The following is a 26,522-nucleotide window of genomic DNA, read 5'->3' as shown; positions in this document are numbered from 1 at the left end:
ATCTTATTTCATTATTTTAAAACAAATTTTTCAAGCTCAAGCAAAAACATGTAATTATTATTTTAGCAAAATAATACTATGTAGAAAAATGCAAACCATAAAGTCGTGGTCTCTTACAGTAAAAATGTCAATTAAATAATAAACAAGAAATTTTCTGTTTTCTTCAAGGTTCCAAAAAATAAGAACGCTTTCCTGGAAAAAGAATGTAATCTAATCTAATGCAAAAATAATAATAGATTTCTAAATTGGTTGGTGAGGAATACTTCTTCATATGGGAGTAGCAGAGGAGCGATAAGCGTGTTTCTGTGAAGGGTCTAAAAATAACAGTCAAAATGAGATAAGTTAATTACAAGAAACATCCTTCAAATCTTACTGATTCATAGCTGGGACTGCAAACTTCAACCGTCTGTAGGAACACTTGCAAAAGAATTTCACCAGAGACAAACAGCAGCGTGCTTTGGTGCGTCACATCTTGGAGGCCAGCGTGAAGGTTGACGGCAGTGTTGGAGGCAAGCCGGCAAGCGGATCGAGCCGTGCTGGGAAGCAGGCGAGAATTGAGGAATGTGCAAACGAGGACAGTGGATTCCCCTCGTGGCTTAAGCCCTCTCGCACCATCAACTGTCTCCCCAAAATATCTGCCCCCACCCCTGGGCATCAGGCCACCGTCCCTGCTGCCCCGCCCTTGCCACTCATGCGTGTCCTTGTCCAAACATATGCATGCACGCACATGCGCGCGCGCGCACACACACACACACACACACAGACTCACCAGTGTCCCTGTCTCTGCGTTAAGCGTGTATGAGGAGTTGAAGAACTTGAGGCTGGTCTTTGGGTCATCAGGAATCTCCTCCCTGTTCTTGAACCATTGGTACTGAGACTTGGGAAAGCCCTCCTCCTCCACACAGCTCAGCTCAGCTGACTTCCCAAAAGGCACTGATTTTGGGACACTGCATTTTGGCACCACTGGCTTTACTGTAGTGAGAGAAAACATGATCATCATCACTATACGCAGTCTTCATGGGAAGCTTGACACCTCACATGTGTTATGATGTCAGGGCTCCTACACCTTAAGTTAGATTGACGACCTTTTTAAAGCCACTTGGAATTGAATTTAAGACCTTTTTTTACAATAACCCAAATTAAAGAAAAAAATTTAATTTGGTATAGAGACAACTTTTTTTTTTTTTTACTTCAGCATAAAATATGACTGTTCTGGTCAAGTTAAAAAGTTAGATGGTCTACCTAAAATTACCTACCTAGTCTACCTAAAATTTTAAAACTTTCGAGAGTGGAACACGTGGAAAACAATGACCATATATTATCATATAAGTATGGATATCTTGAATGTTGTAAATGTGTATTATGTGTGTAGTGTTGGTTCCTCTATTCTGATCTGCGTGCCATTAAAATTGGTAAATTATATATATAAAAAAAGATACTACCAATTGTTTTGAGATTTTCTGATGTAACATCAGAAAAAAAACTGATTCTTAAAGGCCACATGTTTTAGCCTTTTTAAGACTTTTGAGAGATTGATTTAAGACATTTTAATGTCAATAAAGGCCTTATTTATAGATTGATGAATGTAATACCTTTTAAGACTTTATAAACCCTGTGAACCCTGCTTGTGTCAGCATCACAGCGATAAACAAATGGACACATTCTTTCATGATGCTGCTTGGTCTATGATTGACTCTGATGCTTTAAAAAAAAACAGTGTCACCCTGACCACTTATGGTTCACTGGACTGAAAGCATTGACAGGAGCGGACGGGTACATGATTTTCGTCCCGTGCCAAAAAACGCCACCAAAACACGCAGCGCTTGCTTTCTTTAGCACTGCGATTCCAAGCAGATGCAGTTTCAGAGGTTTCCTCTTATAGCCCAGAACACGCCTTTGCAGCTGGGCAGGTCTGGTCATAACACATCCTCGTATGTATGCCAAAGGGTTGGTGCGACCTACAACACGGTTTCATCTTACAGCATCTAAAGTGTGAATCACTAAGCCCAATGTCTCTCTTGAAGGCCACGATAATGGCTGGTTTTCAGCTTTTAGAAGAATCTTTATCATATTTTCAGATGTCTTGCTCATATTTTTGAAAGTACCTCTTACAACAAGGTCAATCACAATCTCATCAAATGACTTCTGGTCATCAGCGGCGGTGACCTCACAGCGGTATTTGGCTGTGTCTGATCTTGTGGCGTTGGTGATCAGTAATGTGGCAGGTTCTCTGATCACCGCTCTGTTCTCCAGGTCGCCTGTCAGAGGAAAACAGGTTCCACAGTGTCAGCGATAAAGGTGCACAAAACGAGAATAGAAAGTTTGTGCATTTTCTACATTACCTGAGATCTTCTTGTCAAAGTACACGTAACTTGGTCCATCATTTGTTATCTTCTTCCACTCAATTCTAGGGCTGGTTGTAGAAATGGACTCAATCAAACAAGACAACTCGATTTCTGCAGGATAGAAAAAAAAAAGTATTTTATATTCATTTCAGCCTGATGAGAAAGAAACAGTTTTTCTTCAGTAGCTCTTACTGTCAAACTCATCAGTCCATGGCGACTCGTTGTTTGTTTTCAGGACCACTGCTAACACGCTATAGTAGCCTGCAAAACAAGAGACAAGAGGCAACATGAGACTCTGCAGAACATGAATTTTCATGATACAGTGATGATCACATGCTATATGCACATTCCCCGCTGACGTCCGATCATGTGCTCATTTCAAGACTCTCCTTGAAGATGTTTGTTATAAATTCACTCGTCTTAAATTTCTCAGACACAATCGAAATGAAGGTAAATGTTAAGTTGTGTTGTTATTTGTGTGGTCAAACAATTGTGTGTGTGTGTGTGTGTGTGTGTGTGTGTATGTGTGTGTTGAGGGTGGGGGTGCTGTTTCTATGCACAGTGGATAATTGCGCAGGGAGGCATGTGCCCTTTTCAGGGCAAGCTCACCATGCCAGTAGTTCAACTGCCTGCCGAGCCCTACTCTTTCTCCCACCCCTCCTCCTCTCTCTCTCTCTCTCTCTCTCTCTCTCCTCTCTCTCTCTCCTCTCTCTCTCTTTCGCTGTCTCTCTCTTGCTCAGTGTCCCTGTTTCTCTCTCTCTCACTCTGAGCCTGATGATGTTGCCTATGTGGGACTAATGGTGCAAAAGCACCCCGGAAAGATCTGTGTTGGTATGTGGTAGAGGGCTAGGGCCTTGGGAGGGGGCACTGCTGAATCATCCTGAGCCTGTGGTCCACAAACAAACACACACAAAGTCACTTCCACATGAATGTGAACTGAGAACAAGCTCATGAACACTTCATAAAATGATGCTCTGGCTCTTGGATGCAGGCTCATTTGTGCTGATTGTACTTTCACTGACAAATCTATGGAATGCACAGTGTCCATTTTTGCTGCCAGCCCCTGGCTGAGGCTCAGAAAGAAGCTATAGTTAATTACAAAATGATTTATAACTGCTGTCATGTACATCTGGATCACAGCACACAGGCCACTCAGGCTGTGATACCTCTCAATGGGACTTAACATCTCTTTCTGGAAAGTAAGAGAAACACAAAGTGACAAAAAATGATCACAAAGTGACACAGAAAACCACAAAGGGATGCCGAATCACCACAAAGGGATGCAAAATGACTCCCAAGAAATTTAAAATGACCACAAAGAGGTGTAAAATAACTGAAAAGAGATCCCAAGTTATCACAAAGTGACACAACATAACCACAAAGGAACACCGAATGATCACAAAAATTAAAGAAAATGAAGACCACAAAGGGATACAAAATGACCAAAGAGGGATGCAAAATGGCTGCAAAGAGATGTGGAATGAATACTTATGGATACAAACTTAAGACCAAGAGATTTAAAATGACTGCGAAGTGACACAAAATAGCCACAAAAAAGATGCAGAATGACCATAAAGTAAAACAAAATGACCACAGGATGCAAAATGAACCCAAAGGGATGCACAACGACCACAGAGGCACAATATGACCACAAAGGGATCCTGAATGGTGCACACAGTATATAGTTGTAGTCTTCTACTAATTAGCCTCTCATTCAAAAAAACTTCACCAACTGCCATGTGGATTCCCAGCAGTGTCTATGGGTCACCTGCTAGAGCAGACAGGGTAAGCTGATTAGCCTACAGTCTTTCTGGAGATCATGACAAGACGACAGCTTGTTTTTAGCTGCTGCTGACAGTAATAACATTGCATGGAGGTCAAAAGTAGGTCACACCTATGTCTGACAATAGAAGATCTACCCTCAGGAGATGCTTGGAAAGTTTAAGGTTGAAGCTTGTGCACAGACTTTATTAATATTCTTGTATTGGACACAATGTTTTTGACACTGTAAATCATTTTTACATGCCTTATGTATGTGCTAATTGGGATTAATTCTACATGAAGCCGGAGATGCAATTTTTTCACATGAAATCAAATATGATGATGACAAATAATAAGTTTACAGATAAGTCAAACATTCAGGCTCCAGGGAGCCGCTCTGTAGCTGACAATCACTGACCTTCCATTTCCCTAAAATACTGCAGTATAATTTGAAGCTACATGCTACTACTCAATTAATATTTGATTTGACTTTGCATCAAATCATTTGATTTATTCTGTACTGTGCAAAAGCAGCAAAGACAACAAAGTTTGATCCCAAGAGGAATAACTTTATCTCTACAGCAGCAAATGAAAAAGTTTGTGTCAACCTAAAAAAGTAGTGTTTTTTTTCTAACGGAGAACTTCAACAAAGATCTGCAAAGAAGCACAGACAAGAATCTGCACTCTTTGTCAGAAGGGTGACAGTCAAAACAGCAGCAATCCCGTCTAAGCCTGTCACCTATTTAGTTTTCTCTCCGCAGTGCTGCATGCAGAGATGCACACAGTCCCAGGCAGTTTAAAGCTGTGTGCAGAGCAGGAAGGCTTTTCAACTTCCAGTGTTTCTGAGAGCTGCTTGTACTACTGCAAACTTCTTCTGATGAAAAGTGACTAAAGGGTAATGTGTTCTTTACACCGAAAGGTAGAAATATAACTGAATCCACGTTTACAGAATAGTGCAGAAAATAAGAATCCCTGTCAGTTAACCCTTATTCATCCATGAGCATGGAGAAATATGCTTTAGCTGTTTCTGACAAAAGCTTGTGTATGTCAGTGTTTACCTCTGGCTTTAAGTTGCAAATCTACAGCATGTACTGTGTAACTTCATACCAAATCTAACTAGGCCAAGTTTGCATGGAGTCCAAAATATCAGAATAGGACGTGATGAAATAGAATCCAAAGTTGACAATAAATTATTCCAGGTGATTAATTTAGTTCCATGACTTTCCATTAAATGCATCACTCAGATAAATCTGACAGAGCTAATGGAGTTTACCCTCTGTCCCAGTGTGCCTCCTTAATTCGGAGAGTATTAGTGCAGATTAGGTGCCTAAGTGAGCCTGACGTAGACATGAAAAGCTGGAGAGGTCTGCCGTGGAAACAGCTGTCCAGGAAAACACATGAAACCCCCACTCAGAAACACAGGCACCGAGCTTCAGCTACATTATAATCCAAGCTGGGAAACAAGAGGAACTAACCTCAAATGACTTCTGAATGAAAAAAAATCATCACAATTATTGTTTTACTGAAAAAAAAAAATTGGAAAGTAGCATTAAATGTTTGCATTATAGAATATTCCTTTATTGAATAGAATATTCCTTTATTGATATAATTCTGAATGTATATGATGCTGCACAATGTTACAGTAATAAACTAAAAATAAACTTTTGAATATATTGAACAAGAGGGCACAGATGTTTTCCAACTCCTTAAAAGTGACACCATCTTAAAAATGAAGTGACTTTATGATAAGATTAATTAAGATTAACTGGTTATTGCTTTTTATCTGTGTCAGGTCCGATCAGTTTTCAGAGCTTCTTTCTTTTATTATGCCAATTTACGACCGAGTTCTACTTGTTGGAGATTTTAACATCCATGTGTGTTGTCCCAATAATCATTTAGCTAATGAGCTTTTAAATATTGTTGAATCGTTTAATTTAAGCAGAGTGGTCACTGGTCCCACCCACAGCAAAGGCCACATTCTTGACCTGGTCCTCACACATGGTTTCACATTGAAAAATTTCCTGTGCAATGATTTTTCTCTGTCTGATCATAAATGCATCATGTTTAATTCCTGTGTCCAAAGCAATCAGAACACAAAATAACCCGAATTATGTATGCGCTCGTATTTTTAATTCCAGCTCTGCTTCCAAATTCATAGATGCTTTTGCTTACTCCTCAATTAATGCAGAACCCTGTAAAGATGTTGATGTGCTCCTAAATGATTTTAATAAGAACTGTACATAAATTTTACACCATAAATCACCACTGAAAAAGAAAAAGCAGGCAATATGTACCAATATGTATCTGTGCCATAAAGAGGGACTGCTGCAAAGCAGAGCGCAGGTGGAAAGCCTCCAAACTCACAGTTCACTTTGACATCTTGAAGGAATGTATGAAAAAATTTAATTTAAAAAATGCAAGAGCAAAGTATTTTTGCTATATGACTGATAAAAACACAAACAACTCAAGGACTCTTTTCAGTGTAATCAATCATGTCACAGAAGCTCCTACAAGTGTTTTTACGGACTCGTCTCCCGAGAAATGTGCAGAATTTTTAAATTTCTTTGTAAACAGAGTTTCCAGCATCAGGATGCATGAAGACCCAAACTCCCTGGAAAATTTTAGACTGATTTCAAATTTGCCTTTTCTTTCCCAGTTTCAGAAAAATTGTGGTTGAACAACTTATCGCTTTTTTAAACACAAACAAACTCTTTGAGAAGTTTCAGTCAGGTTTTAGAGCAAAACACAGCACGGAGACGGCCCATCTTAAAGTTTTTAATGATTTACTGATTGCTGCTGATGCTGGAAAATCTTCTATTTTACTTCTTTTAGATTTGAGTGCTGCCTTTGATACTGTCGACTATTTTTTTTACTGGACAGACTGGAACACTGGGTTGGCCTGGTTCAGTTTTAAACTGGTTTTATTCATATCTGCATGACCGATCTTTTAGTGTGGTTTTAGGCAGCTCACAGTCCTCATGTGCAAAGCTGAACTGCGGGGTGCCCAAGGGGTATGTCTTCAGACCACTCTTCTCAATCTACATGCTTCCCCTGGGACATATTCAAAAACACAATATAAATTTCCACACATATGCAGATGGCACCCAATTGTACTTGTCTTTTAATCCCAATAATTTTAACAGTGATAACCTACTGAATAACTGTATAAGAGACATTGAAAACTGGATGGCTCAAAATTTCCTTCAACTAAACCTCAATAAAACTGAAGTAATGATTTTTGGCCCAGGCTCATCATTGGTTACGACTCACCTTGGTTCTTTGTCTAAAAATATAACTGCTAAGTTCCAGTGACTGTTCGTTAGTAATATTGTCATATTCATTTTTCCTCTGGTGCGTTTATCTTTATTTAACTGTTGTATTTCACTTTTGCTTTGAATTCTTGCTGATTGTGTTCCTCACATTTCTCAGGGTTGGTTTAGCATTCTCAGGCTGTAATTGCAATTATCGTTATCACAATTTTATTTTGTTCGAATTATTGAATTCGCTGACAATATTGATAATTATTGTAATTGTTGTTATTAGCATCCTTATCACAAGTATTATTTTTATTATATTCTATCTTTCTAACAGTTTTATGTGTAAAGCACTCTGTAACTGTTTTGAAAAGTGCTATATAAATAAAGTTTATTATTATTATTTATTATCACTGATTAAACTGTCACCCTTTTACCTTATTCTCGATTTAAAGGACAGTGCAATGAAAAAGCAACACGCTGACAATTCACCCCCAAATCAAAAATTCATATTTAGCTCCATGCAGGCAATATATAGCATGCATGTTCTCATATCCATGCGCCTGGCTCTACACGTGTGTATAGATTCACATGCTGCTAAAGGTGTGATGTCCTTAAAGGGACGGTCCACCAACAAGTCAAAAATACATATTTTTCCTCATACCTGTGGTGCTATCTATCAGTCTAGACTGTTTTGGTGTAAGTTGTAAAGTTTTGGAGATATCAACTGTAGAGATGTCTGTCGTCTCACCAATATGATGGAAATAGATGACACTCAGCTTGTGGTTGGAAAGAAATGTGAAAGAAACTGCAAAAAAGAAAATTATATGAAAATAAGCTGGGGATGATGGTACATATTATCAAAAACTGGGGGAAATTACACTAATATTCTCTTGATTATATATTTACAGTTATGTTACTGAAAAAAATAACTGGATTTTTTTTAGCAGTTTCTTTGTTTTTTAACTTTAATTTTCTTATAACTTTTTACTATTGGCTCCAGCCCCCCCGCGACCCTTACAAGGACAAGCGGTTGCAGAAAATGACTAACTTTTTTACCATTTTCGTGCTATTTTTAGGCTGTACTTTGTTAAGTTCCTTTTTGCCCTCTTGTGATGTTTCTGAAAGAAATCATGCCTATTTGCTTAGGTATTAAAGGGTTAAAGACACTAAATATTACCACAGTCATTGTATAGCTCAACATTCAGTTTTAAGTAATGTGTAAAGTGGGGAAAAAGTCAGTTATTAAATATAAATTGATGAATAGATTGATGAAAATAATTAAAGCAGCCCTATAATTTGCGGTCTCTGAGGCAGGGCAGGCTGACTCCCTAATCATTTACAGACAGTAAGTAAAGCGTGGATGAACACATAAAACGACACTGCATTAGAAGTGTTTTTTCGTGATGCTGATAGCAGTGATCATGACATTTTGACTCCCCTTTTCCAAATATTTGAGAAATCAATTAAACCCCTGCTTTCCTCTGGGTACCATTTCAGCTAAGCTTGCTTGTTTTTCAAACTGGCCAACGGTGAGAAACAGCTGGACTGTCCAGTAAAGTATCTGAGCCTGATGAAAGCTCAGGAAGTGCTGAGTGTGTGTTATGAGAGCAGTGTTTCCCATCTCTCCTCCAGTCTGTCTGACACATCCTTCCCTGATCATGTTATACTCATCCTGTTTGTGTCTCCTTGAATAGCCTCTAAGGTCTTGCCCTCATCTCCTACACCAGTGAAACCAATGATAACTGCATACTATGGCATTGTGAAATCTCTTATTCGACTGTGTGTGCGCGTGTGTGTGTAAGATGTGTGTTATGTAGATTATTATCTTTTAAACCATGCAGGTGCTCAGTGACCTACATATGGCAATAATTTCATGTCTCTGTTCTCTATCTTTTCCTTCTTGTTTGGTCACAGCTGTGTGAGATCTGGCAATCTGAAAATCTGCACCAAAGTTTTTTTTTTAATCCTCCTTGGTCATGATGGGTGCAGGGTTCTGTTTGTAATCTTAGTGTAATGCCCTCATAAAGCCCACAGGTTTTACATACTGAATAATACAATAGGCACAGAGGAGCTGGGTATTTCCTGATGCCTGCACTGTGTAATGAATCCCTCCTTTTTTCTGTTATTCCTCCTGGGAAAGCACTCTTGTTTCCTGTACTGCTGCCTGCTGAATCTAGAGAGGTGAGGCCGCTACCATAAATAGAAAGGTTCAATTAAGCAACCTAGTGCTACTCCCTGTGGAGCATCTCTGCCTCGTGCCTGTGGAGAATATTCCCACGCCCCTTTGGAAGCTCACACATCAAAGTACAAGCACCCTGTTTCACTTACTATCAACCAGTGGCTGTTTGGAAACTTCACGTATTTGAGTGCTGCTTGAGCTGCACGCAGCCTTGCAGGCAAGCCTGCTTTTCTGCAAATCAACGTGCTGTTTACATGACTGAACAGGTTTCTGTTAATATTCTCTTATTGAATTGCTGGGTTCAACTGATTCTGTATGTGCAGTGTGTTCAATAGGAGCAGTTTGAGCAATTCATTTCATCCCTAGTCCAACAGAAATGAGCGGTCACCCCAATAAAACACCTGATCAACCTCTGACATCTCCAAGGCTGTGTCCTCCAAATGTTAACAGTTCATAAAAATGACAACATGAGAGAATATACTGTATGTGTCACACAGTTTCTGCGCTTTATCAAAGAGACAGTCAACCCACAAGTCAAAAATACATATATTTTCATACCTACATGCTATCTATCAATCTAGATAACCTTTGGTGTGAGTTGCAGAGTGTTGGAGATATCGACCGCAGATATCTCCAACATAACGGAACTAGATGGTACTCAGCTTGTGGTGCTTAAAGCACCAAAAAATAAATAAATAAAATAAAAATAAATGGAAAAACTGCAGTTGTGAGCAGTTTGATGTAGGAACTATTTTCTTTTTAATAAACTACACCTGCAAACCATATCACCACACAGAAGGAAGTGTGCCTTTACTGCTAGCTCACTTAGCACCACTGAGCAAACTAATGTTAGAGCTCACCCGAGGAGGACATCATTAATGTTCACATCTCGCACTGTCATGAGCACAAGCCTCTCATCCATGAGTAGATACACACTTCCTTCTGCGTGGTAATTCAGGTTGTGGGTGTGGTTCAATAGAAAGTAGGGCTGTACCTGGGCTTACTCAGAATTATACCAGATTTGTTCAATTCAAATATTCAACAATTTGTTTGGTTTTTTATACAAAGTTTGAAAGGCTTAGTGGGACTTTCAGTGTGACAGAAGCATTCATGTCATAGTAAACAAGCTAACTGTGCTAACAAAAGGTTGTAAATGTGTAGCAATAGTTTTTGCAGACACTACACATCAAACAAAAGCCAGAAAATGTGTTGTATAAAGTTGCTGTGAGCTGAAAATTCACCACTTCTAAGCAGGTCTCTCCTCTCACCTCCTCTGTGTTGCTGCCTGCATATCTGCAACTTCCTGTACCAAAGAGTAGTGTGAAAGTCAAGAGCACTCATTCCACAGCAAAATCTGGAGACCAAAACGTCCCCAGAAGTATAATGCATAGGAAAAAATCGACTGCTCTGCTTTAAGCAATCCCAGTTCACTGAGGGTCTCTGACTGATGATTTAAATCTCAGACTTTCAAAGGGCAGCCCTGTAGACATGAAACTGCTCACAATAAGGTCTGATTATTGAGAGATTATCTTGAGTAACTTTATCATGATTTCTGGAAAGAGACATTGCTGTTTTTAAAAATGTATTTTTTTTGGCACTTTGTGCAATCTAGTTCCATTATATTGGACAGAAGGCAGTCATTTCTACAGCCGGTATCTCCAACACACTGTAACGGACAACAAAACAATCTAGATTGATAAATAGCACTGCAGGTAAGGTACTGTAGGAAAGAGGAAAAATATCTAGTTTTGATTTATGGGTGGACTGTCCTTTTAGGGACATCTCACCTTAAGCTGAATGAGCATGTGCATCTGTACACACGTGTAGAGCCAGGTGCATGGATATAATAACATGTATACTATATATTCACAGCGTGGAGCTAATGTTACATGAATAACATGGCCTAGATACCCATGATATGTATTCAGCAACATGTTTCCAATTTAAACAAGGTAAACAAGTGAACCAAGGGAGCAAACAACTGTATTGCTGCGAGGAGTGAGGTGGAGAAATGTAAATGGTGGGGGAGACTCAACTGAACGCACCAGTTCATCTTTCATTAAATCATCACCTCATGCTGCTCGTTCCTTCCACAAATTCTGAATAATGAATCTTGATTACACAGGCAAAAAAAAAACAAAACATGATCATCAGCACATTAAAAGCTTACCAAAGTCAACAAGAAAACACAGGCAAGCAGTCAGGTCATTAGCAATGCAAAACGTTGTTGCAGTTTTGACAAGTTATGACACTTAGAATAATCAAATGAAAAGTATTCATAAAAAAGCAAGTCAGTAACAAAGTCCAAATTCATGTGAAATTGTGAAAAAATAATTGAATTTTAGATTTAATCTATTAGATTTTTTTATTCATCTATTTATGGACCTTTTAAACAGTACTGTAAATGTCAGCGGTAATGTATGTACTAACTTTAACTTAAAAGAGTTGTCTGAACTGCCTTTGAACTTGAAGTTGAATTAATTTTAGAAGACAAGTTGAGGTAATATTGTAATGATCCAGCTTGTCTTCTTAAATCCACTTCACTGTAATACATCCATGCATGCGCCACTGAGCAGCTCCCATAGGAGGCCCTGCCCCCATGGCTGTATCCAGACTTCTCTATAATACATCCATGTCTTAAATTTAGTCAACTTAAAACTTTAAGTTGGCCCGAACACTAACTTTTATAAATTGAAACAAATATAATCTTTTTATAGTGTACACGACATCAGACGGAGTGGGTAAAGTTAAATAACAGAGCAGTCTGTAAAGTTCAGAAGATGACATGTACTCCTGTGATTGAATTCCCTCAGAGAGACTTTATGACTTGCTAGTTTAAGAAACCCTGAATAGATGGCTAAAGCCCTGCTTTTCACAATTCACGATGTGATTGCCATGTCTCCTGTGAGGTTTTACTTATGTTTCCTTTTTCTCTGTAGAATATCTTCTAAGGGGTGTAAATGTTTGTGTTCTCCTCCAAACTATTTGAGTATTTTTGGCAGTGCACTCATGACCCCTAAGTTACTGGTCACAGTCCTCCAAAGTTCAGTGTGAGCCCTGAGCACAATGAAGCCAAGTCAGGGAAGGGTTATATCCAAAGTGTTGTAAGGGAAAAGCGGAAGAAACAAAAGATAAAACCATGCCAATTGTTGTGTGGGGTGTAGAGAATTATGCTACAGTGTTTTAATCACAAGAACAACTGAAATAATCACTAGGCACATTTTCATTACAGATTTGCACAAAACTTAAGAATATCACTTAAAACTTAAGTCATATTTTTGAAATGTCGATGAAACACAATCGCGAGATGACTGTGTTTCCACTGAATGATGTTCTGCAGCTTCTCCTCTGGTGATAAAATTCCAAGAAGCATGGTGATGGATGTTCAAAACATTAGCAGGTTTACTTCTGTTGGAGCCACCACACTAGCCATCATTATTTCCAATCCAAGGCCACGTTGGCGTGTTATGGAGCCATAACGTAAAGGCAAGCCCCTTTTACCTGGGAGCGGCCACATATGAGGAATTGTGGATTCAAAACAGATTATCCACTCAACTTTTAGGAGTCCTGTGATGCAAAAAAAACCACCTCTTGTAGCGCCTGCTGCATCATGACCGAGGGAGCCAGTTCCTTAATCATGTGACCTATAGAGGCAAAAAAAGTGTTTCCATTGCAGTTTTATAAAATATGGCTGTCTCGAATCCCCTGAAATACAATCTCATGCAAACATAAAAAAATGTGCAATAAATGGAAGTTTTTTTCAGAACTGATGTGCTTCCGTTATTTACATTTACGTTACATATTTTATATTTGCAATTTTAATTTACACAATTTAAGGGTTAATGGAAACCCACCTAGTGTTAATTATCGTTTGAAAGAAGTTATTCACTGTAAACAAATGTATTACAATTAAGCACTTAACTGAAGCCTTCAAGTGGAATATGATGCCAAATTATAAACGTATGAATATGATTGTGTATCATTAGTGAAAGGGCCCTTTGATTAGAGACATATAGACCATGCACCATGGCACTAGGGCGCTTACTGGAGGCAAAGAAAAAGTTGAGTAGCGTATTGCCGCAGCCCTCTCACGTCTTGCATGCTTTACCCTGAGGAGATGCTAATTTCCATTTGATAAAAGTCTATGATGTCAGCTGGGACACAAAGCCTGACAAATTAATTCATAAGAGCATCACATATTACCATAAGCTTCTTTCTGAGAGACGATTACAGCGAGATCCTAACAAAGCATGCTCTGCTGCTCCAGTTCCCATAGCAATATCACTGGTATTTCCATAGTAACCGGATTCTTTTTCTGTCTTACTTGCTGTTTCCCCTTCCACCCCCAACAGTGACCAACGACAGACAGAATCCCACCTGTTTTGGTAGCTGTGGGAGAAAGTGACTAAACAGACCCCAGAGGTCTTCCTCATGAAAATAGTAAGCTGGTGACATAATGACAACGAGGGAGAGGTTTTAGGGCTGAGCTGGTAGCAAGAATGACCCCAGGTTGTATCGTCACAGCTGTGCTCATCCACCAGTGTCGGACTCTTCACATCCACAAGTGTATGTTCAACTTTCCTCTCCCCTCTCACACCTACTTTTACCTTTCTGCTGTCTCTATGTTAGCACAGCTCTGTCGAAACGCACCAGATTACCACAGACCAACTGTTCATGAGATAAAATAAACATGGTATGATTTCAGGCTGAGTAATCTCTTTGTTTGATCAACTGGGGAAATCACTTTCTATTGGTTCAAGAAAAACAATTTAGTTCTTTTTTTCATTGCATACTGAAGCCTTCAACGACAGATTTTGTTCCCCTGAGCTACAGCTGAACTACAAAATGATCTAAGACACAAGCAGAAGGCGTTTACCCAGTACTGGAGTGTTGTCACGTTGTAGTCTACATTCACTTTATCTATTACATGACTTAAAGAGCCTCGGGGAGAGCTGCCAATCTATGTGCAAAACCTCCAAAATTGTGTCAAAAGGATTAAGTCGAGGGACATGTCGAGTGGTTAAAAGAAAGATAAGTCAGACTCTGTGGTATAAATGCATCAGATGCTCCTTCAGCTGCTGAGCAAATGTCACCATGTTTGAGCGCATAAATGGAAGGACCCAGAGCAGCCTGTCAAGTGCACGTAAGATATGCAGCTATATAAAACCTACATATAAATGTATCACATGCTGAACAGGGGTGAAGTGGTCCAGTAAACCCATGGTTTGCTATGTTCATGATGTTGGTATTTGGGTCAAAGTTTGAGAGGTTTCCTGTAAAGGACAGGAAAGAGACGTTACTTTGCTTTCCCATTTTTGTCTGAGATTTGACTGGAAAACATGACTATAAAATATTGATGATTTAACACAATATTGGCACACAAGCTATTCAAATAATAGTTTTGCAGGTTTTAAAAAATACAAATTGTTGGTTTTACGCTTTAGTTTATGCATAGATTCAACAAATGAGATTTAACAACCCAATGGCCAAAAAAACTGTTGGTATCGCGGGTTTCTGCAAACCATTTTTGCATATTAACATTTCAACAATGATGTGGTTAATGTGTGGTTAGGTTTAGGCACACAAAACAGTTGGCTACGGCTAGGGAAAGATCATGTTTTGGTATAAAATACCTGGTTTTAGGGATATAATCACTGTTGGAAAAGCAGCAATGTCTGTAAAAAAAACACTTTTCATGCAACTATCCTTATTTACACATTATGATGTGGCTGATATGCTGAAACTTAACATATCAACAATGAGGTGATTAACATATGGTCTGTTCAGACACAAAAACACTTCTCTATGGTTAGGAAATATCATGTTTTGGCTTGAAATACCCAGTATTGGGGGTACAGTTCCCAATGAAAAATCTGCAATGTGTCGGTAAAAAACAACTGCTTTTTACGGCACTATCCCAGCTGGAAGCCCAGTGATGGGTTGCTACAGAACACCCACATTTATTGCCCCCCCTGAAAAAGCAATAATGTTTCAGTAAAAAACAACCACTTTCTGTGGTAGTATCTTGGCAGCAAACACAGCGATGTCTCAGTGAAAGAAAAAAACAACAGCTGCATGTCGTGGCAATTTCCATGCTGGAAACACAAAGACTGGCGGCTACAAACACCCAAAAAGCTGCTGGAAACAAAGCAGTGAATCGCTAAATCACAGCTGGTGCTGTTGTTTGTTGGTCTTGAACAACAGTCTGCAGTGGCCTGTAAGCTTAACAGGCAACACACCTAGGTAATAACCCATCAACCCTCCCCTCTACGTGCCAATGTCAGCTCATATACTATGTCACTTTATGAACAATGATATGAGAAGAAGAAGATACAAGATGTGCGTGCAGTTTTGCAGCAATACGGCACATACCAGCCTTCAGCTAAAATAAACCAAGTTTGCTCCTATATAGCTGTATGAGTTTAATGCATTTTTGTAAATGATCTTGTGTAGGTTAGCTGGTCTGGGGGTAGTTTGATACAATGGCTGAGGCTAAGAGACGGAAGAGGTTGGTGACAGAGGAATTTAAGAAGAGAAAAATAGAGACTGAGGAAGAAGCCAGACCCTCAATGAAATTATCTTTTGAAACACAAACAAAACATTTCCTTCCATGTTTATTAAAGGCAATCATTTTTTTGTTCTGTTCAGAAACAGTCACTTGTTAAGCAATAAAAGCTAGACCAGTCCTGTTGAAAATGTATTGTCAGCTTGTCTTTCCACTAAATAACAGAAATGTCATCATTAAGGAGTCTCGATAATAGTATCAATATGAATAAAAATGAACGATCCCCATCCCTAACTCATAGTAGCTTCATATTTACAGTCCAGACATTAGAGTCACAGTGCCCCTTCTTGTTGACATGTAGCATACAGCCTGCAGAATTCTAATGTTCACAGATGAGAGCAGCCAGAACATTGTGTTTAGAATGCTAAGTGGTCTGCATACAATCAGCTTTAATAAACACAAGAGTTAAGTAAAGACCTGCAGATGGAGAGCAGGTGGAGGTCAAGAGAAACGAGTACTGCAATTGCAAAAGTTACATTTTAATCATCTAAAAAGTTGCATTTATATGATGTTAAGCTGGGAAGAATCGCCTGAGGTACACGATTGTACCTCCGGTGCATAAACTCATTCTGTCTGACTGAAAGTTGTATCCTGGTATCAGGAGCTCATTCACATGCTATCTTTTGCAGGTGTACTCAGACACGGCTCAGCTTTCCCCACAAGGGCTCCTTGTGTATTCATTTATTCTGCATTTCCATATGAGGCCGCTGCAGGCCCTGATCTGTGAGCCCAGTGAGGCCGGGGCAGCCTATGTGCCTTACTGCTAGTGAGCCCTCTGATCCAGGCAGGGTCAAAGACTCGGCCCGAGCCAATGAGAGCACGGGGGAGGGGGGAGCTGATGGTGTCACTGAATGCCTGGGAACCTGTCACTTTGTGTCAGTGTTAGCGTCTACATCTGGCCCGCTCTCACTTTGACCTCAAGCTAAGTACGACTAGCTCACAGGACTGGACCACAGAGTAAGAACAGCAACTTTTATTCTCCCACCTCACACGCAGCGCCTTTCGCTTGCCACCATGCTAGTCACTGTGTTTAGCCATCACTTCACATCAGGAAACTCAATGATTCCATATTCACTAAATGGCTGTTTAGGAAATAAGCATGTCTAAAAATACTTATCATGAAAACTTGAAATTGTTCTCTCAGGACACAGGTCTCAGTTCTATATCTTCTCAGTGAATAAATTCAGTTGCTCTATTCTCCATTTAGGCGTTTTTCAAAGCAGAAAGGTGGACTCCAAAAATGCCTATAATATTATTTTCTTGTCAACTCCTGAGAGCCTGACAAATATCTTACACACTGAACTTGAATTTTGCCATATTTGTTGCCAACAAACATGTACTGACAGCATTACTGTCCACTCTCTGCACACCCTAAAATAGTTGGAATCAAAGTTGTAATTATATAGAACAGACACTGACATTATTGGATATCAGGAGTGTGCGTTATATCACTGTTTATATTATATACTGCTTTACAAATAAAATAATTTTATTCCCTTTAATACTAAACATGCTGTAACACACGTTTCTGCAAAGCACTGATATTGCACATTATTATGCAGTGGATATGTTGATACTTTACATTTCAACAATGCTGTGGTTAACGTGGTTATGTTTAGGCACAAAAATGACTTGGTTATGGTTAAGAAGAGATCATGATTTGGCTTAAAATATGAACTGGAGCGCTGTTAATTTGAATGGTTTTGGGGCCATAATCACCACTAGAGAGGCAGCGATGTCACAGTGAATAACAACCACTCTTCCTACCACTTTCCCTACATTTGCATGTTATTATGTTGCAGATACATTAAAACTTTATGTTTCACCAATACTGAGGTTGGGTTGTTAGGTTTAAGCACAAAAACCACGTGGTTATGGTTAAGAAAAGATCATATTTGGATTAAAATCCCCACTTTCGGGGGTACAATTTCCATTGGAAAAGCTGCAGTGTCTGTAAAAAATGGACTGAGGTCAGCTTCTTTCCAGGTCTGCAAGGGAACAAAACAGGGCTGCTATTTATTATAGCAGTAAACAGCTAGCCGAAGCAATCAGAGCCAACTCTGGTATGAAAGGAGTAAGATTGCACCAAGACCACAAACGCTTGATTTTTGCAGATGATATATTGGTTGTAATGTCACACTCCCAAGACTCAGTTGCCCCTTGACTCTGTACAGTGAATACACTCTCTGAAATTTCAGGGTAAATTCAAGTCGAATTTGAATAAATCTGAAGTGGTGCCCCAGTATCACGATACTGCAAAAAAACAAGACTACCATGAATGGAGATCCCAGTGGGTTTATAAAAATATGAAATATCTTGGTATACTGCTAAACCCTGGACTTGTCAATATCATAAAGAATAATTCTGACCCATTCTTGCAGAAGATTCAGCTGTTCTTTAAGTACCTCTGAATGTCCATATAAACACCTTTAATCTATCTGAGGCTGACAAATATCTTGAACACAAGACAGGTTTTCATTACAGATTTGCACACAACTTGAGCAATATTTCTGAAATGTCAATAAAACACAATGACGAGATGACTGTGTTTCCATTGAGTGATGTTCTGCAACGTCTTTTCTGGAGATAACATTCCAAGAAGCATGGTGATGGATGTTCAAACATTAGCGGCTTCATTTCTATTGCAGCCACCACACTAGCCGTCATTATGTACAATCCAAGCCCACGTAGGTGTATGATGGCGAGCCCCTTATATGTGGGAGCAGCCACGTATGAGGGATTTCTGGGAGCTGATAGTCCACAATTTCACAGAGTAATTGTGGATTCAAAACTTGAAGAGTTATGTGATGTAATAACAGCTCTTGTAGCTCCTGCTGCATCATGAAGGAGCCAGTTCCTAGTGACAAGCACATAGCCATAGCATCATGTGACCTATACCACCCAAACAAGTGTTTCCATTGCAGTTTTGCCAAATATGGCTGTTTCACATTGCCTGAAATACCACCTCATGTGATCGTAAACATGTTTTTGTGATAGATGGGAGTTTTTTGGGAACATGTTGACATGTTTCCATTAGGCCTATTTTATATTTACAATTTCAATTGGCCCACTTTGCAGGTTACTGGAAACCTGCCTACTGTCACACATGATTTTTTTTTTCATTGAGTTTTTCCATATCTATTGCCAGCAAAACATACATGCACTGACAGGATGCACTGTCTACTTTCTGCAATATCAGTCATAAAACAGATGGAAGTGGCATTGTAACACTATATAACAGACACTGACTGACTGCATGTTGGGCATTTGCATTACATCACTGTTTTATATGCTGTTGTACAAATATAATTCTTTTAATCCCTTTAATATTGTATTACACATGCTGTAACATAACTGCAAGACTGATCACACAGTCTGCTGATGAACATTATAAAGAAATATTGTACTTGGACAATCAGTGTACAACCTTTTAAACATGAGGCTCCTGATCTTTAGCTGTGTAACCTCTCATCCTGCCAGCTGATGTTTACTGAAAGATGTTCAATGACAATATTACTCATTCATTTAGTCATGTGAGCCATCTTGGCTGTGAGACAGTCTGCTCCTGGTTGCTGTATGGTCGCAGCAGTCATGCATGCCAATGGAGACCTTTGTTTTGTGACACAGTTTCAGGCAGCAGTATGGAGTGAATGAATGCTTAATTAAACAGAACAATGGTTGAAGGCTGTTGTGACTGAGGACACAATAACCATTGACCCCATACGTCGTGGAAGTTAGACCTAAATCTATTGACGAAAAATGCTGTCACGAGGCGCTCATGGAAAACATGATACTGCAGAGTTATATTTGAGATGCAGTGTAATTTCAGTATTGCACTCTCTGCTGAAACACTGCGGCCCCTCCTCTGCCTGTCTGAACTTGAATTATTAGCAACGTGACTAAGTCTGTCACCTGTGCAATGATATGAATTCTGTTTCGTGGAAGCCAAATGCAAGAATTTAAAGGTCCAGTGTGTAGGATTAGGGCAGAATTGAAACAGAATAATCATGACTATGTTTAATTATGCTTTCATTAGTTTATAATCACCTGAAAATAAGAATTGTTTATTCATTCATTTATTATCCGTAACCGCTTATCTTCTTAAGGGTCACAGGGGGGCTGGAGCCTATCCCAGCAAGGTGCAGCCTGGAAAGGTTACCAGACTATCAGTTTAATGTTAGTGTAAGTAGAAAGTTTAACTATTACTGCATTGCTTTTAACTGTGAGGATTCAGTCACTGTAAGCAGGCAACAAACTAACAGCTCTCCAGTTCATTTTATTCAAAGATATGCAAGTCGAACTGGTGCACCGCGGTTGCAAAATGTGACTAAATAGTCACAGTCGGAGCTCTGCACGTACGAAAACCTTGTGTGCTCACATTACCACCACTACAACTCATTAAGTTATTACTGTGACCATGGTGCTGTTTAATGTGATAATTTATTTACTGTAAGCTGTAAGCTTAATAGTATTTGCAAGTTGCACCGGTGCTCCAATGCTGCAAAATGTGACTAAATAGTCATGGTCTGGAGCGCTGCAAAAGCACTGCTTTTTGTGTGTGTGAGAGGCAGCAAGCTCTAAACGTGAGCGAGAGAACCAAAGCGAGTCTCAGGCCAGTGGCATGAAAATCACTATGTGACAATTTTTACTTGATGTTCGTAATAAAGTCATCTAATACATCCCACGTGGAACAAGCTGCGATACATCAAGTATATTTGATACATCACCCACACACACTGTGTAATTACAAGGTGTTTCATTATGAACTTATAAAACAGTACATACTATGTGTTCACTGTGTCAGTGACTATGGTGAGGTCCATACAAAATCTAAAACAAGAGCTGGATGGGACATAAAAAACCTGTCAGTAGTGACACATGGCAAATTTCTGTGTCAGTCTGAAACTCCAGCTGATGCCGCAGCAGTTTAATGATGATGCAGACCATTGCGGGTAATATTCTGCAATTATGTTCCTGACAGTGAGAACAGGTTAGCATTCAAATATCAGGACACTATTAATAGCAGCTGTCAGCACCAGCCAGAGCCCCCCACTGTCTGCTAATTGGTATCCCCCCAGGTAAGAAGTGTACACAGCGGTAGCTCTCCCAGCCTTTCACAGGCACACAGGGAAACCTTGACCATACTTCATTATCAAATAATCCGCCGCTCGTTTCTCTCACCCAGGTCAGCCTCTTGAGGGAGACAGTGAGAACGCCTTGTCAAAACAGATCGAAGCATGAGGCCAAGAGGGTGAGCGGGCCTCCCCTGGCGCAGCATCTCTGTTATGCGAACAATCTGACATGCCACACATGTTGGATGTCCAAATGAATTGGGGAGCTCCGTGGCGTCAGCTTAAAGGAGGGGGGTGGGGGCAAATTCAACTCGCTGCAACAGTTTTTTGGGCTGCAGTCACAGAGTCAAATCCCATGCTTGAATTGGAGCTGCTACCGCAAAAAACTGTGTTAAATCACGCCACACTCTGTGCCAGAATTAGCTCCTCACCACACTCTGCACAGATGGCATCAGCGGCGCTCATTGCAAATGCTTCACATTCTAGTCCAGGCTGCCTGACCCCTTCCTTAATCCTAATTAGGAATGCAATTTCCACGCAGGCCTTTTTCAAGCGTGATGAAAATAAACATTTGTACGGCTGCAGCAGTGGCTTATGGGTAGTATTATCTCATGATTCCAGGAGTCTACTGATTGTGACGGCATTTTAAATCAATCACCAGAGCAGGGTTTTATAGGTGACTATGGCTACTGTGCACTAACCAATATCCCCCCTGCGAGTCAACAATGGTCAGATAATAAGACATGATGGTAAATCCCTGGATAACATGCTGCTGCCTGTCCTCTCAACCAGATATGCCAAAACCTCCCCCACCGCGTATACTTACACCCTCAATCACACACTACACTACGCACACACATTCAATCCTCAATATTCACCCTTTCCTAAAGCTTTCCATCAGCATGTCACAAAGGATTAACCAATAATTCCTCTATAACATAGAAAGATTTGGAAACGCTCACATCTGCAGATATCGGGCTAATCTGGATGCTGGAATATTAACATGGCTCTTTTTTCTTTTTTTTTTTTTTTTTTGACCAGCCAGCAGTTCTTTTACCTAATAATGTTCATTGGGCCGGCACACTGACAGAGAGATGAGGGGAAGCTGAGCCACTCTGCCACAGCCTGCAGAGATAAGCGCTCATTGTTGAGTGCGTGGACAGTAAGCGTAGCTGACCACGATGAGCTAAGGCTCAACTGACAACTGAACAATAATACAACAGCACACAGCAGAGACATGTTGACTTAGCAGGTCCAAAAGGTTTAATCTGCCTCGCTTCCTGCGTGCTCCAAGGATGCCCGCTGTGGGCTGAAAAGAGCTGAACTGAAAGGGTGCAGCCTTTAGGGACACACTAACTTTACACACAACTCTGCTGACTTTTCTTTTTAACTGTTTTCATGAGTTCTATATTCCCCCGACCTGCACGTCTCTCCAGCATGGACAGGAGCTCAGTGTTTTTTTTAATGCGTCTGCACTGGGAGTCATCTCAGCTAAATGACACTAAGCAGCTAGGCATGAATGCCAACAGACAAATGAAACAGTGCATTGAACACACACAACAAGAGCGAGGCCAAATGCACTCATGTCTTGAGCTGTGTAGTTGCACATTTGTAGCACTCAGGAGCATAATGTGTGAGATGGCAGCAGGAAGCTTATAAAGTCTTCATAATAGGGGCTCCCAGCAGCATTCAGCACAGTCATCAAGATGCTATCAGCTCGGGAACAGCAGACCCAGGACAAATCCCACTGTTACTAAAGTCTACTCTTATAACAGTGGCATCCCACAGCCCAGCTTATTAACCAGCCTTTGTTTTCTCTCTGGAACAAAAGCCATGTTGTGCAGTGGAAGTCGGGATGCTGGAAAAGCACAGCAATAATTCACATGATGCATGTCTGATCACTGATGGAGCTGATCATTTCAGAAAGCCTCTCTTTCACAGGTTTACGAGCCATAAAAATGTGTTCTTAGAGCTCTTGTTTATGTCACCACAATTGGCGTGATTTTTATTTTTCCAACAGATGACTCATAACTCTTAAAATAACCTGTTTATGTTCTAAGAACCACACACAACATGCCACTGGATTTGAGTGTTTCCCATAAGGCTGCATGATGATCAGTCAGGAGACCTCTAAGGTGACTGAGATGTTTCAAGTCTAGTACAGGTATTAGTTATTGTTTTTTGTCGCTAGTTTTGGTCCCCAGATTTTGCCACAGAGTGAGCGTTCTTGACGATACTCTTTGGTACAGGGAGCTGCAAACAGTCACCATGTTCTCATTCCAAGTTGTCACTTATTGCCGCTTTGTTAGTAAACTGTCGTTATCCTCCTGTTACGAACTGACACCGCCCTGCTAACCACCAACCAACGTCCCGCTGAACGTCCCCTGAATGTCCCGCTGAATCCATGGATGTATTAAGAATCTGGATACAGTTATGGAAGCAGACCTTGTTCATTTATCTGAGAGCTGATCATTGGTGAAACAAAAAAAGCTTTTTTTCTGTGTATAAAATACCCGGATCTACTGACCCATGCACACTAGAGAGTTATAGTGGCTGAGCGCAGCCAAGCATGGCCAAGTGTGCCCCAGCTACCTAACTTCCACTGGCGGAGCCACTGACTTCCTGTTTAGCGCTTCGCTATCTTAGATGGCGGTCTTAAAAAATTTTAATCTTGGGGCTCTTTTAGACTTTCCAAATGTTATCAGACTGGATGGCTTAAATCTCGACAGTAAAATTAGTTGTTTTGCAGGAGTTTTCACCAAAAATTATTACAAAAATTACATAGTATTACTGATTTACAGACGTCTCTTTCCTGATGTAAGTCAAAGGGGAAAAGGAAGACCCGGACAGTGTAATTACACTTTTGGCCACTATGTACAATTTGCATCAGAGCCCTGCGCACTTGTTTGAATTTAAATTTAAATTCTGACAACAAACAAACACCTGAATCTGAGTCGACAGGCATAATTCTGAGTGGGGTACAGCTGTTATTGCTGATATACAGTTTAAATAAGGTCCATCATTAGTGAGGGCTCTACATTCGAATGTAGTCTAAAAGCTGCTTAAAGAAATAAAAATGAGAAGACAGGTTGAAAAGAAATGTAATCAGCCTCTGATTGCTGATTACATTTTAATATGTTCCATACCACACAGAAGGGACTGCCTGCTGACTTAGTGAGGAAAAAAATCCAGTCAGTCAGCATGGTCAAGCTAAGAGTCAAAGGTCAAACAAGTTACTGCTGCACAGATTTACTCTTTGACAAAGATTTCCTTTAAAGCAGCCCCTAACAAACTATGGCAACTGGCCCGCATGTTGTATAATGCTGTGGGAAGCAATTCTAACAGTTTTCATTGTTCCTTAGTAAGCGCTACTGTGGAGTACATGAGGAGGAGTGCAGAATGTGAGGTCGCCAAAAGTGTGTGGCCGTGTGGGGATGACTGGTCACAGGTGAAATGAGCTTTGACAGGCAGGCGTGGTCGAGGGGGCTGGGGGTCACTTAATGCCCCCACATGTTTTAAACAGGACTTTCAGTGGAGAAAGTAATGGCAGAAAGGGTATGATCATTAAGAAAAAGACAAACAACTTTCTGTTTTAAAGCTATTTTGGAAAGCTTTCTGGTTGATGTGCAAACAATTATTTATTGACTTGGCTATTTTAACCACTGCAATTAAAAATGTAACATTTCTACATGTTTTTAAATGATATAAACATAAAAGTTTGTATCTAGTCTGAACTTGTTTATTCACTGACATAACTCCCAATTAAAAGGGTGGAGCTGCATTCTCATAAGCCACTGAAAACAGACCTCCAAATTCCATTTTGCAAGACACATGACTGAGGATAAATAATGACTGTGACTCATTTCAAAAGACAGTTGTTTATGGACATTCTTTGCCATTCATGTCCAAAAAAACAAAAATAAATATTGAGACATCAAAGTGTGCAATTTCTAAGCAAGAATTTGCCAACCAGCAAGCCCCCTCCAACAACAAATGTGCATAAAGGCATACTCTGCACTCACATAGTTTGCACAGGCTGGCTGAGCTTTCAGACAGGGAATGTTGCTTCAACAACAGCTGGGGAGGGAAAGCATCTGAGCCCCCCCGTCCTCCAACCCCCCTCCACTGGAGCCGCGCTTCCATCACCTGCTCACAGAGGAATCCTTGATGGGTTTCCGTGGGAAATACCAGACAGAGGCATCAGACAGCCCAACGTAGGAACATTTCATACCTCCCATTCTGTTTCAAGGCTCAAACGTGAACTGTGGCACCACGTGAACGCTCACACAGGAAGTGAAGGTGTGCTGTACACAGTCACAGAGTGACCTACAGGTCCGGGAAACAATGGCAAAGTTCCAAAGTGCTTTCATGGTAAGAATAAAGGACAGCTGGCGACCTCTTCACCTGCTGTTTGTGCCTGCGTCAGACAGGTCTGCTCTGCGGTTACTTGAATTTTTTTTCAGTTGAATCTTTTTTTTTCCTGGAGCTAAGAATGCTGGAATATTTACTAAACAGATTATAATGCACTTTCTATAACGCAGATCTGAATGTTCCTAGTCACCTCTCTATCAGCTCTGTTAAATTTGTGCTACATGTTTGCTAATTTTTTGCTTAATGTGCAAGTGTTTGCAAGTGTTGGTGCTTTTTATGGTTGACTTTAGTCAATGGTGGTGTGTGGCTAAGAGTCACTCATCAGGATGAGGAAATCAACTCACGAGGCTGTAAACTCTCCTTCTGATGACTTCTAGCTAGTTATCTACTAGCTAGCCAGGTCAAAATTTGCAAACACCCAAAAAGATATTAAGAACTGTAATATCTGTTGGATCACTGAAACTTGGCTAAATCCTGGACAGCGCCATACAACTAGGTGATGCTTTTTGTATACCCCAGTCTGACGGAGCAGAGGACTCTGGGAGAGACGGAGAGGAGTGTGCTTTATAGTGAATAAGGACTGTGTGACAGTGGGAATGAGAGCTGCTGTCGTGTTTTTGCTGTGCCACTGCTAATGGAGGCTGCAGGGAGGGCTGGTACTGCCATGTTCAAGAGAAGCGACCATGTCTATGTCTTGTTGAGGTTGGAATGTGTAAAACAGTAAAATCTTGGGCTGCCCCTTGAAACTTGGAAATTTGCATCATCGGTCAGAGACCCTCGGTTGAGTGAAACAACTTCGAGTCAAGTTTTGGCTAGTCAGTGTGCTGTGTATTGTACTTCTGGGGATGTTTTGGTCCCCAGATTTTGCTGTGAAATGAGTGCTCTTGACTTCCACGCTACTCAGTGGAGCTGCAGACATGCAGGCAGCGGCACAGAGGAAGAGAGAGGAGAGACCTTCTGCTTTAAAGCAAT

At 40.3% G+C, this 26,522-nt stretch overlaps 1 protein-coding gene across 1 annotated transcript in view; it reads right to left on the bottom strand.

Annotated features, from left to right (window-relative positions):
- Positions 1 to 26,522, bottom strand: part of jam3b (junctional adhesion molecule 3b) — a 47,818-nt gene that overhangs the window by 6,968 nt on the left and 14,328 nt on the right. The window contains exons 2-5 of the mRNA XM_042499969.1: positions 2,538 to 2,606; positions 2,343 to 2,456; positions 2,106 to 2,258; positions 770 to 972 (exon numbers count right to left, since the gene is read on the bottom strand). Coding sequence (XP_042355903.1) covers positions 770 to 972; positions 2,106 to 2,258; positions 2,343 to 2,456; positions 2,538 to 2,606 — 539 coding nt within the window. The remainder of the gene's footprint in view (positions 1 to 769; positions 973 to 2,105; positions 2,259 to 2,342; positions 2,457 to 2,537; positions 2,607 to 26,522) is intronic.

Source organism: Plectropomus leopardus, chromosome 13, assembly GCF_008729295.1.
Source record: "Plectropomus leopardus isolate mb chromosome 13, YSFRI_Pleo_2.0, whole genome shotgun sequence".
NCBI classification, from domain to species: Eukaryota; Metazoa; Chordata; class Actinopteri; order Perciformes; family Serranidae; genus Plectropomus; species Plectropomus leopardus.
Note: the sequence above shows the minus strand (reverse complement) of the source record. Positions and strands in the feature narration are given on the sequence as shown.